Here is a 17,294-nt window from a genome sequence, read left to right as displayed (position 1 = left end):
AGGAAGCAAAGAGGCGTTTTTCGTAGCGCCCCTACACCACACTGGCCATGTTCCTCGTTGCACTTGCAGTTTAATGAAACGTGCCCCATCCCAAAAACGTCTCCAAACGTTCCAAAAACGTTCCAAAAACATCCAAAAACGTTCTTCATGCCAAAAACGTAGCTATGGTTACGTACGGCGCCACTGAAAATTCTGAAATCCAGTGTCTAGACGTGACCACATGCTGCAAACGAAAGTAGAAGTATGGACAGCTACCGTCGTCAGTTGTTCGGACATTACATGCAGCACGCTGATGTCTTCAGGCCTGGTCTTGAAGTCGGCACGTTGTCGCTTCTTCCAGCAATTCCTTTGAAAGCGTATGCTATCAAAACGATCCTTAATTTTTTCCCCTACCCAAATAAGAAAATTTTACCCTGTACTCTAATTGCTTCGAAGGCCCGTCGACATCACTAGTGTATAAGAAGATGATGAGCTCCATTTCCCCTCCGAACTGATTCAGAAGGCCTCAGAACAGATACTGCGTGAAGCCATTGGGAAATGTGTAACTTGTGGCAGGTCACTCTACAATACATGGCGTATAATTTAATGGTTGTGAAGGAGAAGAAGATACCAAAACAAGTTCCTGCCTAAGTCCCTCCTCTGCTATTCACCCCTCTGTTCGCACTATTTTTTATCAAAGCTGTAGCAATAAACCACAGCTTAAGAAGTCAGTCCCCGCTTAATTTGTGATGACTGGTACCAGCACGCTTTTGTACAATGCTGTCATCATGGCGCTTTTAAATCAGGTCACAGTGCCTACATGGTTGTTAAAATCATCATTTGCAACAAAAGGAGTATATGACAGAACGATTATTTTTTGCGCTTCGTTTTATTCTTCCAGCTATAATAAAGGCCGAAGTATGTTCTTTGAATTTCATTGCACCCTCAAGGTTGTTGCAGTCTTAGGCTTCATTGACAGAGTTGCCTAAAGGAAAAGCGGCCTGTTAAGGCAGCTTATGTGATACAAAGAAGCTTGTTTGTGGGGTTTTTCTTTTGCGCGGGAAATTTACCTTACGACATACGATTAGATAACTCTAACGCGAACTGCAAATTCTTACTGCCAAAAGAAGAACCAAAATATATTTGTTGGTTGAGGAGAAATTCACATAGAACATCGCGATACGTCCACACTGTGGTCTCTGCATGAGAAAATAATTTACCTAATGTTCAGACTAGCTGAGTGAAATATTTTGAAATGATAGCTGAACGAAACGCACATAGTTAACCGCTTAATTGCTTTATCCTGCATCGTCATTATTTTTACAGACTACGCGACCGTCACACACGTAACTTACTTGTCCGCATGGTTGAAAATGAATTCAATTTCAATTTCAATTTCAATAACTTTCAAGGCGCTTTATATTTTACTTGCTATTCAGGGTGGCCTGTTGGATGAATGTTGTGAATCTTGCCGACGATCCTCAACGTGTAACATAAAGTTGTCGTCAAAGCTTAACCGAAGTTTTTATTGGCTTTGATCCTTCAATCGCAGCAGTGCTTTAAAATTTAGTGCTCACGGGATCCGCTGCCACGGGTCGTCATCGCTTGTGGCAAGTCTGTAGGTGGTTGAAAACTCATCCTCGAGAACCTTGAACACGTTGGCTGGTTTATTGGTTACGATGCCGTCGACGCCGAGGCTGTGAAGAAAAAAAGGAAACAGATATTAGCATGCACGTTTCTCTCCTTGCGACACACAGTAGCACGTCTGTTCTCTATGTCACTTGGGTAACTTTGTTACTTCCTGAGATTGAGATAAATACTTGTATGTGGTGCCGAATTAGGAACTATTAAAAGAACATTGCCGGTAATGGTTACGGAAAAGCGGTAATTAAGTATTGATGATTTTTGTGGATTATAACCCATTTAAAAAGTGGTCGAAAGTTTTATTCTTCGCTTGCAAATTTGTGCAGGTTCGAAGCTATATGCTTGTGTCATACGCATTAAAAAATAAAAGTGAATTGAAACTGTGCAGCTCTTAGCAAGCTTTGCAGGGCTGTAGTAAATATGTTCTTGTAAACTGGGAACGGAAACGTGGCCAAAACCCACCACCACCGCAATTCACTGGATATTGTGACCTTTTTTTGAGTAAAATATGGAAAGGCCTTAAGAGGATTCACTGATTGCATTTCAAAGGACGCGGATTGCGAAAACTTCAACGCACTGCAGTTGTGTTACGCGTCCAAGAATTTTGAATGGACAAAAAATACCCTTACCTGCCCCCTAGATCTCGCTTCGTAGCACTGATATAATTTTTTTTTTAAATTGTAAAGTGCATTTGCATTTAGTATAGCTTCAACCTGCCGAACAAACACTGCGCCAGGTTCGCGAAAGTAAAAAAATACTACCTCATTTCCTGTGCCCAAAAAGCGTTGTTGCACACAGAGCGAACAAGGACGAAGAAATGATTGTTGAGTTAGACTATAGCATGAACTGGAGCAGGAGACGACGGCAACACCGGCGATGACGTGGAAGTTCACGCTGTAAGCGTTCATTCATCACTTCTCAGCGAAGCAATTTGGAGGCGTTTGGCAAAAGAAACGCTTAAGGACGACTACTGGAGGATATAGTCATCCACTTTTTGCAAAGCAATCCTCCATTCCTTGGAACACTAAAGCCCTATGAAAGTGAAATAGTAGTCGTCGGGAGTGTTTTAGTTCAGGGATGCAAGGCCGTAATACCGTCTAGCATACTTCAGGAACTACTTCGAAGAATTCACGAAGGCCACATTGGAATAAATAAATCGAAGTCTCGAGCGCGTAAGTTGCTGTTTTCGCCTGGTCTGAACGTGGACATTGAAGCCCTCGTTAAAAGATGCGCAGTTTTTTGGAAGAACGCATATCGACCACAAAGTGACCGCTCATGGAGCGCGTAGTGCGGAACATGCATGGTATCGAGTAGGTGTAGGTATTTTTATGTGGGCTGGAAAATCCTACCTTGGTGACTTTAATGCGTTATCCAACTTTTAACAATTAGACTTATAAACTCCAACAACTCCAACAATTTGACTTATAAACTTACCTTTCTTCTGCCTAAGAGGTACTTACGAAAGAAATTAGTCATATCAGGTTTTCTTTCGGCACGAAAACGAAATATTATATTGCTGCGAGTCTTTTTAACGTTTGTATGTTCATTCATCAAAGCTGCCGGCAAGCTGCTTTATCGCTTTGTGTGGTATGCAAGACGCGACCAGATTTATATATATTAATCGCATCCAGGCGGAGCCGATTCTACGTTGTTCCAGAATGTTCTATTAACTTTGCACGCTTTATCTCAAAAGTTCGCTATCAGTTTTAAATTGAGCACGGCTGAGAGCGGCGGGCATTCTATTCGACGGCCGCCGAGAACGCCTGGTACTGCAACGCCGCCGCCGTATTCAGTTCTTTGCGGGCGAGCGCAAATAAAGAGTTTTATTTAAAAGTCACTTCCACAGTCTTTTTGCTCTCCGGACTTCATTCACCACTAAGTGACTATGTCTCATTTGCATTGCGAGTGAAATGATAGAAATATTATCAGAAGGTCACCAAATTCCAACAGATAGCCTTGTGAGATGATGAGTAAGCCTTGGATTCAGTCGAAGCGTCGGCAATTATGAAGAAAGTTTGCAGTCGATGTTTTGAAAACGCATATAGGAAGGTGCAGAAAAATATTCCTATCAATGCGCTTTCATATTACTGCCCTTGACTAGCTAAGGTGCTTGGTTCTCACTTCCGCGTTTAGGGTTTTCGCTGAAGACGTCATTTTGAAATGCCGTTGCCGGCCGCATGACAGTGGCGTCACGATAACATGATGCGTTACGGCAACGATGGGACCGAAACCACCAGTGAAACATATTAAATATTGGTTGTAAAATAGCCTTAGCGGACGGCACAGCTACTACTCTGACTGAATCTCAAGAAGGAATGCAGTCAGGCCGAAAGAGGCGATTTTGCTGCTACTATCCGCTATGTGTTTACATGAAGGTAAATAGAGGACTGCATGATGGGGAGATTGGGATAAAAGTTCATTTAGAATACTTTGGAAGCTCTGTTTTGCCGATGAGATTGTACTCGTAAAAAGTGAGCGAATGAAGTGCAGGCAGCATGATTTCGGATCTAAACAGGCACAGAATAACGGTGTGCCTAAAATTGAAATGGTAGGGAAGAAGTGATTATATACGCGTATATAGTAAGAAAATACTTTAGGGTCATCTCTGTTACAATCACGGCCGACCTTAGCGCATTTTTACAATTCTCTAGTGTCCATGATGCAATCATGATCGGCTATAGTGCCCCTTTGTTTCCACACAAAGAAGAACGCGATGAAAAAAAAAACGCGAACAGCCCCGCTGTTCTAATTTCAGTTTATCGCCTATGTATCTAGAGGCGGCAGTGGCCAAAGATCCTACCTACAACAGTGACATATTTTCGATAATATGAATGCAGCCTATTTGCAAGGTACTATTGATCACCTGAAAGTATACTCTCATTTAGGGAATAGCAGCTTAGCTTTAGTTTTCGAGAAAAGTGTATATTAGTTGTATCATGGCAGCGCCATTTTATAAGGCAGTAACATAGAGGCTCAAGAAAAGTAGCAAGACGGAGAGTTTGGCTGGTTGGTACATTATTCTTCGGAACAAAACCACAGGGACAAAAACGGAGCCTGTGACCGCTAAGGACAGCACCTTTCCTGTTTGCATGCTCCGTGCTTCGTCCCTGTGCTGTTTCTTTCACAAGACTAAAGAAAAGGCTTGAAATAAATTATGTTCAACGCCGCAAGCTAGAGAACATACAAGGACAAGTGAGACGAGATAGCAAGAGAGAAGTATGTGTTAGGAAAGAAATGCTAGTAAATTAATCGCGGTGTAAAGAATGACGAAATGGTTTTAGGGAGCAGATTTAACTCGAAGAGAAATAAGGATTGTTTCCTAGCTTAGTGGCGTGGATTTCAATGTAATGCGAATGTAGCAACCGCTTACAAGAGTCAGCTGGGCAGATTAGTTTCGAAAGCTTGCGGGGAGAACATAGCCGACGTTTGCTCAAGAGAGTGTTAAAGGGAGTGATATGTGAGAAGCCTTTGTCGTGTAGTCGACGTACTTAGTCTGAAGGGACGACCAAAGTGCAGGGCTTGTTCGGCGTCGCGTCAGCGTCTCTGGTTCTGGCACCCCCGGCGGCGAAATTCCAGTGTATCGAGCGGCGCCACGAAAGTATGCGCAGGTATATTGCGGGGCCAGCTCTCAGAATAGGCTCTGGAAATAGCTCGTAGATGGGGACTGAAGGGACCAATGACTAGCCGGGCATTGGCAGCGACCTCATGAATAACCTGGGCCGCTGCTGTGCCCGCCATAGCCGCAACCTCTTTCTTCGAAGGCAAGAAGGCCACGTCTGTCGCCGCGCCATTATCCCTAGTGGCCGTGTAGTAGATTTCCGTTGGCGCTGTATAGGACGATTGAGTAAAGCAGAAATTTGGGCAAGTTGGTACGTATTCATTTTTGGTACGTATAGGACGATTACTTACAGACAGTGGGAGGCCCTCCTGGCTGACTCCGACCCGAGCACTCAGCTTATGCTGGTGACGAGGGCCAAGGCAGCAGCGGAGGCCAACGGTATCCTGGACTAGGGAAGACCGACCACTGTAGCTCCACATCTATCTATCCCCATCCCCCTACTCCCTAACTCTTCCTTTTGAAAAAATAAATAAATAAATAAATGTTTTTACTACTACTACTACAGACAGGGAATAATAAAGAGCTTTATCCAATATCTCCCCACATCCCTGTTTGGAGGCGCCAGTTCGTATATCCCATGTGTTTGGTAGCTCTATCCTACGGGTACCCAGAGACAATGCCAGTATCGAGACTGTCACGCGACGCCGAAGAATCGCTGCTACGTTGGGTCTTGATGATTATGATGATTACCTTGAACGCTGGACGTCATAAAACAACACTGTAAAGTCTCAGACACGGCCTAGTCGACGACAGCGCTAGGTTTTTTCAGACTTCGTGGTGCTTTTTAGCGTTCATCAGATACTGATGACCTAAGCTATTCAACGTAGCTCTACGATGAATGTCGTGTATATTGCGCATTCCGCGTCGTTAGACCAGTACGTACCAGACGTAGTTAGCAGAATCTGATAAACAGATCACATCTACATCTGTGGAAATAGGCAGAAATTTGTAATATATTACTGCTCAACTGACTGCGCTGCCGCACCAGCCCATGTAGAAGACGTTGGCACGTGTCTCTCCTAGGCGAGGACGGCGGTGCTGGCGCAAGAATTGAAAGCCTGGGCGCACGGTGACGTTAAGATCATTGTCTCTAGGTTAGCGCAGCAACTTGATGGAAACGAACCGATTACACTGGTGTCTCTGGTGCCTACTCTGCATCTGTCCGTATGCTTTATGTGCGCCTGAGAGATGAGTCGTAGTGTTAATTACCACCAACTAGCCCAGCTGTCTACGCTTACTGACACTTGCATCACTGATGGCCAGATGCGTTGCTTGTGCTGTTTCAGTAGCGTATTGCGTACGTTATAATAAATTCCTCTCTTGTTTTCCATACTGGGCGCTGAGATGACGTCTTCTTGCAAGTTACTGAGGATTTCCTATTTTGTAGAACTTGGGCGTTATCTAGCAAACTAGATGCACTCTCAACGCCAAGGATGCCAACATCCTGATGGGAAAACCACTGGCCTTTCTGCCAATAGCCATGCAGCCTCCAAATTGGTTGATCGTAGAGCAATTACATATAAAGCTTATGACGGTGCCATCACATACATCATTCAGCTAGAAAAAAAAAAAACGAGGCACCTTAGGTATCGGTTGATGGTCAAAGTGTCGTCGACGGTCCAAACATAAGCCTTGTCCACGTAGTTCCTGGTGGAGTTGTCTGCAGATCGCCGTTCAGTCACCAGGCGCATCCGAAGTGATGGGTAGATCTTCATCAAACAGTTGATTGTTCCGTCACCTTGCCATCTGTGTCGGTCGATGCCCACCTCTTCGTAGTAGGCAGCAATGCTGCTAAGTAAGCTGTAGGCACTCACGTCGAATCCTGCGCGTGAATTGAAGTGATTTTTTTTTCACTGCAACGCTCGATAAAACGATAAAAAGGACAACGATGCTCGATAAAAAGGACAAAAGCTATTGAAGTTTAAAATATTTGTAAGTGATTACCTAGGCCCTTAAACATCACAGACTGAAAGAAAAGGACAATTTCTGCTTATGCGGGTGGCGTTCTTCTATGAAAAAAGAATCTAAAAAAGGCGAGAACAAGGTTATTTTTCCAAGCGGCGATTGTAGGCTTTCAGTAGGGTTTCAACCTGAAAACCTATTATAGCACGAAAGCATTCCTAAATCGTTAAAGTAAAATTTTGGCAATAGAGTGGGCCGTATTTAGAGGTCGCTATAGTGTCAGGCGCACTCAGTTATGGTTGGACATCGATTGTGGTACAGATCGACCAAGGTTAAATTTCTGAGGTGGCCCAGGCCCCATTTTTGGAAATCATTGATGCCAAATTTGAAGGTCGGCATCATGTCAGGCTTGCTGAATTATGGTTGGACGTCGATATTTGTCCCAATCAGCCAAGGTCAATTTCCGGGGGTGGCCGGGGCATATTTTTATATATGATCAGGACAAAATTTGGAGGTCGCCATCTTACTCATTTATCTTTCTTTTTATTGCTCTTTAGTGCACTACAAAAAAGACAGAGACACTGCCTGGACCCATAGCAAGTGGGTAGTGATGAGTAAAATGGATGAAAGTACATAAATTGCAGGGAACCATTTGTCAGAGGGGGCAGCACTAGGAACTTTAAATCAAGCGTGTACAAGTTAGTTGTCACTCTAAGCACTCGTAAAAGTGACAGCGAATACAAGACAAGGAAAATAAAACCTAAAAACTTGCAAATCAAACAAGAACGCGTAGACATATGGAAGCAAAGAATAGAGCAATGTTAAATGAATGGGTAATATCACCTCACAAAGACCACAAATAATGTCACATCGCACTGATCACAAACAGTGCATATCACTTTACCGGATTCCAAAGGATGAAAAATGCATATTACAAAAATATCACATCCCATTAAATTCGGGCATGTGTACGGGGTTACGGGAAGGTTATTCCAAGCGAACGACATAAAGTTACAGTAGCTGAGCGCAGCTGTGAAATCGAAGTGCTTCATTTATTTGAGGGTAGGAATTTTTTTAGAGTGGTTGGCACGCTTAGGGCACACAGTAAACTATTCCTGACTTTTGCACCAGTGAACTCTAGCATATGCTGACCATAAACATTTCTTTTTACTTTGAGTTAAAATTTCCGTACGTATGGCTCCGTGTTGCGCGTGACGGGATATATTAAATATAGAAATATTGAAAAGGAGGTTGCTACTGCTTAGTGGGTACATTGCGCAGTGTCCTTGGGCACAGGGAACTACGGTAAGCTTGCAGCGTCGCATCCTGGGGGATGGTGTCGTCGGGTAGCCGGCCCGCCGGTTTCCAAGGGGAGTAATACCCGTGGACGGAAGGTGAAAACCGAAATTGCTCTGCGCATTGGCTGCGCCGCCAACATTTACGCCCACGCTGGCAGCAGATGTTGCGTAATTTCCCCTAATGCAACTACAGCCTGAACAGACTGAGTTTTTGGCGGTTACGCTTGCGATCGGTACCTACGATGTGTACGCAGCGCGCGTAGTCTGAACGCGGCTTTACGCTGATTCCACGGATAGAATCTATGATGGCGGCCCCAATAGCAACCACACTGAATCCCAGTGGTCGCCATATATCGAGGTGGTTACATAAGGAAAGAAAGGAATAACAGGCGGCAGCGTGATGCCTGAGGACCACAGACGAAGGTATAGCCCATGTCGATCCTGTATATATATACCTGTCTGGGCCTTAAAGTGGGGCCAATTAGTCCTGACATTCGTGCAATGTTTGTCGGCCAAACGTTTGCCGCACAATGTTCTTGGATGGTGTCACACGACTGAGCGTTTCGTACAGCATAAACTTACCAGTTAAGTTAGAGCCCACCTTGAGGGAGAGGTTCGAACCATTGACCTACGTTTGATGTGCTAACACTTGATATGCGATCGCTGCCTCAGCGTCGGCTCGATTTTTCCCTTAGTATTCAATGCCAATTTGCTCATAAGATAAAAGTTCCAGATTTTTATTGCGAAAGCAATACTGCTCGAGGTTTCCGCTGTTGGCCGTCGTCCCGGAGAATCCACCATTGACCTTTTGCGTTGCCTACGTGTGACGTCATACCAGCTGTGGAAAAGTGGGGCCCCAACTCGGCTCGTCCCGATCGTCCCAGCGAATCCCCCATGCCGCAGCTGCGCGGCGCTCACTCTACGTGACGTCATACCAGCTGTGGAAAAGCGGGGCCCCAACTCGGCTCGTCGCGATCGTCCCAGCGAAGCCTCCATGCCGCAGCTGCGCGGCGCTGCCGCGAGGGGCGCTCGCTGTACGTGACGTCATACCAGCTGTGTAAAAGCGGGGCGCCAACTCGGCTCGTCGCGATCGTCCCAGCGAATCCTCCATGCCGCAGCTGCGCGGCGATGCCGCGAGCGGCGCTCGCTTTACATGACGTCATACCAGCTGTGGAAAAGCGGGGCCCCAACTCGGCTCGTCGCGATCGTCCCAGCGAGTCCTCCATGCCACAGCTGCGCGACGCTGCCGCGAGGGGCGCTCGCTGTACGTGACGCCATACCAGCTGCGGAAAAGCGGGGCCCCAACTTGGCTCGTCGCGATCGTCCCAGCGAATCCTCCATGCCGCAGCTGCGCGGCGATGCCGCGAGCGGCGCTCGCTTTACATGACGTCATACCAGCTGTGGAAAAGCGGGGCCCCAACTCGGCTCGTCGCGATTGTCCCAGCGAATCCTCGACGCGCCGCTGCCCTGGGGGAGGCGCTCGCTCTACGTGACCAGTCAAACCAGGCGCAGCCAGGGCTATAGCCTTGCGTTAAAAGGGCAAGGCATCGCGCTGAACGGGTGGTGGCGTTCCTCCCTTCCTGTACGGTGCGGTTAAGGTGTCCACCTTGATGACAGATAATTACTGCGCAATTTCGTTTCCTCAAAAAGCGTCGCGTTCAAAGGGCAAGGGATCGCGCCGAACGGGTGTTGGCGTTCCGTGGACTGCCTGGCAGCGCTACAACACGCTGTCGCGTTCCACTCCTAAAGGCGAAGCTTAAGCGTCATTAACTAACTTTGATAACATAACCCTTACTAAGAGCACCACCAAGACACACCACAAGCCAACCTAGGGGCAGCCAGGGGAAATTGCTTTCGCAATTACCGGGCTTAACCAAGCTAAGCCTCAGCCAATTTTTCTTCAATTTTATATTAGCGATTCTTTCCGGTTCGCCAGCATGATGAGCAGCAACTATAATGGTAGTATCATCAGCATACATGAGAATGTTGGCTGAGGTAAAATCTGAGGGGAATCGTTGACGTAAAGTGAAAAAGGCAACGGGCCAAGAGTAGGCCCCTATGGTACTCCTTTGCTCACGTAATGCATGAATGATGTTCTATTATTCATTGAAACATCTTGTTGGTGATCTGCGAGATAACTGAAAAAAAAAATCATGCACGTTATCGCGAAATCCGTATTTTCTTTTTTTTTTAATCAAAATGACATGCTAAACTGTGTCCAAGGTTTTTTTATGTTCCGAACTATAATAGTTGCGATCTTGTTATTATGCGAAGCACAGTTAATTTCATGGGTGGCTTCAGTCATAGCTGAGCTGCTAAATTCTTGCGACGAGATACGTACTGCGTTGGGCGCGCCCAATTACGGGTGGAGATCGATTTCGGTCGAAATTGGCCAAGGTAAAATTTTGGGGGTGGCCAGGGACAAACCTTTGGAGATGCCGCGGGCCAAATTTGGATGCCCCCATTTGGCGGGCATAGTCATTATAGTGGACAACGATTTTTCTCCAAGTCGGCCAAGGTCAAATTTCGGCGGTTGCTTGGGCCAAACTTTGGAAAGCGCCAAGACGAAATTTCGAGTTCGCCATCGGGTTTGGGCATGCCCAAATATGGTTGGGCGTCGATTTTGGCCCAAATCAGCGAAGGTCAAATTTCAGAGGTGGCCCGGGCCAAATTTTGGAAATGACCCCGGATAAATTTTGAGGCCACCAGCGTGTCGGTAATGGTCCACTACGGTTTGAGATCTGATATTTAACCTAAACCTATTGCTGAGCGTCTGATCTGTCAGTCAGGGTCAAGGATCGCACCGTCATCGAGATCAGCTTTACATCTAGAAGAGCTATCACTTTAAAACTGATTGCGCCTTTCTTTCATGCTAATTCATTTCTGAGATAGCGTGATTTAAAGCATTTCTCGTCCCAAGTTCGAAGCTCGTAACGTTAAATCCGTAGGAAAATCCGTGAACACCGTACGAAGTCAATGGACGTGTAGTACAGCGTCTGGGATTTGCGCCCACAAAGCAACATAGACGGCCGAAATTTTTTGGGGTAATGGCCTGTAGTGGAGAGCTCTGTAATAAATTAGTCTTTTTTTATTGGATGTAATAGAGACATTTAACTCAGCGCGCACCGCCACCACAACTGCTGTTGCTTACCTCGCACCCTCAGTGACCACTTGCTCAGTGGTATGAAAGCGGTAGGTGTGCGCCCAGCTAGCCGGCACGTGGCGCCCCCTTACGCCCTCAGCGCCATCGGCGCATGCTCAGTGACGGCGAGCGTTGCGCCCCAAGCGTCAACACAGGGTGCACGGACTGTGCTAAAAATTTTGCGTCTTTATGATCACAACGCGGCATGCAACCCATAAACACCACCTAAGATTTGTCCCAAGTGCACCTTTTAAAGCAGATTGAACTGGTAATTTCCCCTTTCTGCAAACATTGGTTTTGAAACACATATTTCAAATAAAAAAAATGTTTTTCTGGAGGGTAGAGTAAACGTAGTTATGGTTCCAAGCAGAACGTCACTGTTTGTTTCTTGTGTCAGGTGAAGAAAAGTCTCTAAATTAGGTAAAGTAGAATTATGCCATATCAAAGCATTCCTTTCCTGAGCTTTCGAAAAGCCATTTACAAGTTAAAAAATCATCTGCGGACTAGTTTTAAAGCATAATTATTAAACACAACTCTCCTATTAGTGTAGGGGCATTATGTCTTAAGTTTTTTAAGGATTAACTGCTGCCAATATATTAAAGACACTTTACAGAGCTGGCTCACGCACTGATTGTTCGACAAAAGCACTTATTCCGAATCATATTGCAGTGAGTTCCAAAATCCTAACTAATTCGAACTCATCCACAAATTAGCTGTACGGTTTGTTTCCTCGGATTACTTACAACAAAAAAGCGCTACCAATCCAATCATTCGAGCAAATTTACAAACACTGCCACCTCGTAGAATCGTCTCAAGATTGCAATATTTGTAACTCCTGTTTTGCGGCAACATTAAAATACCAAGTTCCAAAATCTGACGCTGTCCTTACATCGTCCTAACCAGAACATGCTGCAGAGTGTACATACGAAGGCTTATTTCTTAATGACATTAAGAACGCTGCGTTTGATCTTTCTCGCCGTTTTTGTGTATGGGTTTTAAATTACAGAGCACACATTTTTTGAGTGTGCATTTCCTTTCTTGACCAAAAAATGTCTTTTAAACACTGCTGCACAGAGCTGAAAATGGTCTGCAGTATATAGAAGTAAATAACATAAATAAATATTATAAGTCCATTAAGTGGCATCAACTTGAGTGGTATTAAATGCAAGTTTTACACGAAGAAGAATAAGAAGAAAGCGCCGAAAAGCAACGATGCACTATGCGGTGAAGAAGCACACGCGTAAAGCATAGGCAACACAACAATACAATTCTCTGTAATTAGCAGTTGCTCTAAGTACTAAGACTGCTCATTTAACGCAGAAACTCAACAATAGTCAGAAGAGATACAGGGCTTAGTACCCTATTGCACATTATATCTGAAATAACCGTATCAAGCCATAGGCCAACCAACAAAACCTTATTTCCTACACAACACCGACATCTTTCTCAATGACTGTACCTTACAAAAGCTTGTATAATTTAAATGTCTTGGCGTATTTTGGCACCAAATTTAATATGACGCACAGGAAACACCCGTGAGGACCAGTTATATATTAAAAAAAGAACCTTTGGAAAGGGCACTTCGTATTGCGTTTAGTGATTAATTCGTTCCCCTTTTGTGTCAGACACGTATTAACATTGGTGGTAGTTTATCATCTTTTCATCGCATGAAAAAGCACTATCCGAAAATTACAATGAAATAAAAGCCCCTTGAAGTAGCACATACCACTAAAATTCTTCTTTAGAAAAAACTGTGGACTCAGGTGTAACGTTCGGCAAAAGAAAATTGGCTTCAAACTGTTTATATTCATCTTCCCTCTACAGCTTGATAGCATGCCATTATTTTTGTTGAAACAAATGCCTATGAAAATATGCATAATAAGTGGTATAACGACCGCTCACAGCAAGTTAAGTTGCATTAGTATTGGGCTGCAAAGCTGCATTTAAAAACCGCGCAATGACGTGGACGAAGGTTTAAACAAAACAAGCTGGAGAACTCTTGGACATTTGCTCAAGAGCTTGTCCTCATTCTCCATCCCTTTTCGGTTTTTAGCTGCTGAGAAAAAGCTGTTAGATACAGTAACCTAACAAAAATTTGTCATACATATGTCGTACAATAATCATACAAATAATCAAAACCAAAGTAATGTTCAACAATCTCGCACGGGAACAGCAGCTCACAATTGGTTGCGAGGTGCTGCAAGAGGCGAAGGAAAACGTGTACTTAGGGTACATTAGGAACACTGATCCGGATCATGACACGGAAATAATTAGAACAATATGGATGGGGTGTAGCCCATACGGCAGGTTCTCTCATGTCATGAATGGCAATTTACCAATATCGCTCAGGAGAAAAGTATACAACAGCTGCACCTTACCGGTTATCACCTGCGGGGAATTAACGTAGAGGCTAACGAAATGGTCACAGCTGAAGTTAAGGACAGGGCAAAGAGCTATCGAAAGAAAAACGATAGGTGTAAAGTTAAGAGGCAGGAAGCGGGCAGAGAGGGTTAATGACATCCTAGTTGAAATCAAGACGAAGAAATGGGCCTGGGCAGGGCATGTAATGCGAAGGCAAGATAACCGCTGGTCCCTAAGGGTAACGGAGTCGATTTCAAGAGAAGGCAAGCGGAGGAGGTTGCGGCAGAAAGTTGGGGGGGGGGGGGGACGGTGAGATTAGAACGTTTCCGCGGATACGGTGGCCGCAGCTGGCAAAGGTCAAGGTTAAATTGGAGAGACGGGGGAAAGGCCTTTGCCCTGCAGTGGGGTTAGTCAGGCTGGTGATGATGGGGCATCATACAAATGCCATACATTCTTCAAGGATCATACATTTGAATTACCAGTGTATTAAAAGTTTATACAAATTCTATCATCAAGCCTGTACGAAATTAGTACATCCTAAAGCTTTTTATAAAACAATTGTGTTTAAATGCATTCTGTGTTGAAATTCAAATCAGCTCGACTAACTTGGTCATTTGATTGACACGACGGTATTTTTTTTCGTAGAAATCTATCCGCAATGCACGAAGGGCCTTTAAAATCAATAGCTTTTGCAAACGCGTCTAACTTTGGAAATAAATAAAAAGAGCCAACCTTTGCAAGCGAGCCATTAAAAGAAAGCTGGATATATGCGAGCGAACCATGGGACAATGTAGTGAAAATTAGTCGCGTCATGACATTGTCAGGAGACAGCAGATGCCACTTTGTACAATCTAACAAGGCAGCGTGAAAAACATCACACACCAGGGTATCAGAACTGAGTCACCGAATGCAGCCTTACCAACGTGATCCAAGTAGGCGGATGCATTTTCAGCTTGAGAGAGGGTATCCAGTGCTCCCTTGAGGAGATCCTTAGATTTGAGGTCAAAAATAGAGATGAAGACGTTGAGCATGCGCTCGTAGGGGGCTGCGTGAAATCACATAAGCAAAATGAAATGGTGTGGAGTTAGTTGGCCTGGTTTCCGGTGGCACGTGGGTATGCAGGTAAGAAAACTAATACCGTGGGTGCCACTTAACTGGGAACCAACGAAACCAATGACCTCCGAGCACATGCGGCTATTCTCTATAGGTGGCCTGTTTTTAAGCGTGTACTTATATTACAACTTTTCTTCTTTGCATGACACCTTCGCAGTAATAGGTACAGTTCTTGTCTATAGCCCGTAGCTCTCCATGATACGTTCACTCAAGATAATGTCCGAGCGTTCCTCTAACGTGGAAGACATTCAATGAAACTTTGTGCATTTGCTTCAGCATGGGCGTAGTGTGAGACAACACTACCTATTTTTTCAACAATGATAGTACAAAAAACAGCACGAAGAGTTGGGCACAAAGAAGCAGACACCACGTAAGTGTGAAGGTGGAGGAACAAGCCTAATTATCTGTACTTGTCCTGATATATGAGTATCTCACGCCTAGTACAGGGTGAAATTATGTTACACAATACGCATAAAAGAGTAGCCCTCCCATGGAGCATCAGCACACAGTCTCAATGAGCTTTTTATTGCGAAAGCAATACTACTTGCACTTTCAAGCCTTTGCCGTGCGGTGGCGGTGCCACCATTGACCTTTCGCATGACCTCTGTGTGACGTCACGCCGAAGAGCTGGGCGACCATCTCGCGCCGTCTGCGAGTAGTGGCGGTGCCACCACCAGCCGCCTAACTCCCGCGCTGTCCGCCAGGAGCGCAACACGTGTTGTGACGTCACGCCGAAGAGCTGGGCGACCATCTCGCGCCGTCTGCGAGTAATGGCGGTGCCTCCGCCGGCGGCTTGACATCTGCTTCGACGATGCCACCTACCGCTAGGGAAGCTCGTCGAAATGCGCGTAAGAGACAGCAGCGAGCTATTCATCCTTCTATCAGGTGCAAAAACAACAGCCGTCTAAGCAGAGCGGCGGTAGACACAGCGGATGCGGGCTGAAGAAACGGATGAAGTTGCTTTCGCAATTTCCGGGCTTAACCAAGCTGAGCCGCTCCCATTTTTTTTATGCGAAGCATACTACTTTAGCTACCACTTCAGCCCTTCACCGTGGTTATGCGCCTCCAAATTACGTGATACATGACGTCACACCACGTGACACGATGACGACACGACAGTGGAGAAATGGGGGCCCACCTCGCGCCGTCGCTGTGGTTGTGCGCCGCCAAATCACGTGATACATGACCTCACACCACGTGACACGATGACGTCACGACAGTGGAGAAACGGGGGCCCACCTCGCGCCGTCGCTGTGGTTGTGCGCCTCCAAATTACGCGACACGATGATGCTTCGCATTCTCCAGGCTTAACCAAGTTAAGCCTCAGCCATTTTTTTTCAAACATTTGCGGCAGAACATCGATATTGAGACTAATGGTGAAAGCATTAAGTAGAGTGGTACTCAAGAGGGACTTAAAGGCCTTAAAGTTCTCAAGAAAAGCTATCAGGGCAAGGTTTCTTTGAAAGTGGCAATTGATAAATGGAATCTTCTGGTGCTGCTAAACTTAAAGGGCCAATCATTGTCGAACGCTCATCCTCTGAAAAGAGCTCCACATGGACGGTAAAGGACATCACAGCCTCAGGATCTGAGGCTTCGGAGAAAGCGGAAAACAGAGGCTTATAATTTTCGAATTCCGAAATTAATAAATTCATGCTCGCCACCTAGGCACTGCCACGGTAATGTGCTGATACTCTCTTGGCAACCGCTTAACGGCACCAATCAAGTAAAGCCTTACGAGACGGTTCTTCAGCGAGCAAAGCGCGATTTGAGCGAGACGCACTACGAGTGGGTCTGTGGCGTTTCACGTCAAAGAGTTAAAGCTGGCACTTGACGCCAGCGATTTCCTCTGAGTACAAACCAGGAGCGTTACATTCAAGGTCACAAAGGCTATAATGTGTTTTCTCTACTTGCTTTGCTTCAGCCTTTTCAACGCTGGACCTAACAAAACCAATTACAATCGGTGTGCTTCGCACTCCTGCTTATGCTTAAACATCTCTCAATCTACATGGAAGTGCATTCGTGTAAAGAAATTGGCTGTGGCTTAGCTAAGGTTAAGCCTGGACATCTCGAAGCGAGAAGCTGCGGCAAGGCGGAGGAGGAGCCGCGCGTGTAGTGAACACGGTGCTGTCTTAGAAAGTTGCTTTAGAGACATGTACTGGGCGTGCATTCCTCTCGGGTGTAGACCAAGCTATGAGAGACAGGCATTTGCTTTCCTTGAAAGCAATTTTCATTTCAT

At 45.4% G+C, this 17,294-nt stretch overlaps 1 protein-coding gene across 2 annotated transcripts in view; it reads right to left on the bottom strand.

The window, feature by feature from the left end:
• Window positions 1–1,318: 1,318 nt before the first annotated feature.
• The window catches only part of LOC149327275 (dermonecrotic toxin SPH-like), a 60,579-nt gene continuing 44,603 nt past the window's right edge, over window positions 1,319–17,294 (bottom strand). For both annotated transcript variants that reach the window (XM_089565031.1, XM_089565030.1), the window contains 3 exons: window positions 14,865–14,990; window positions 6,824–7,064; window positions 1,319–1,676 (listed from right to left, as the gene is read on the bottom strand). In XM_089565031.1, coding sequence (XP_089421157.1) covers window positions 1,553–1,676; window positions 6,824–7,064; window positions 14,865–14,990 — 491 coding nt within the window. In that variant the 3' untranslated portion in view covers window positions 1,319–1,552. The remainder of the gene's footprint in view (window positions 1,677–6,823; window positions 7,065–14,864; window positions 14,991–17,294) is intronic.

Source organism: Amblyomma mixtum, chromosome 10 (genome assembly GCF_055824585.1).
Source record: "Amblyomma mixtum isolate Tamu chromosome 10, ASM5582458v1, whole genome shotgun sequence".
NCBI classification, from domain to species: domain Eukaryota; kingdom Metazoa; phylum Arthropoda; class Arachnida; order Ixodida; family Ixodidae; genus Amblyomma; species Amblyomma mixtum.
Note: the sequence above shows the minus strand (reverse complement) of the source record. Positions and strands in the feature narration are given on the sequence as shown.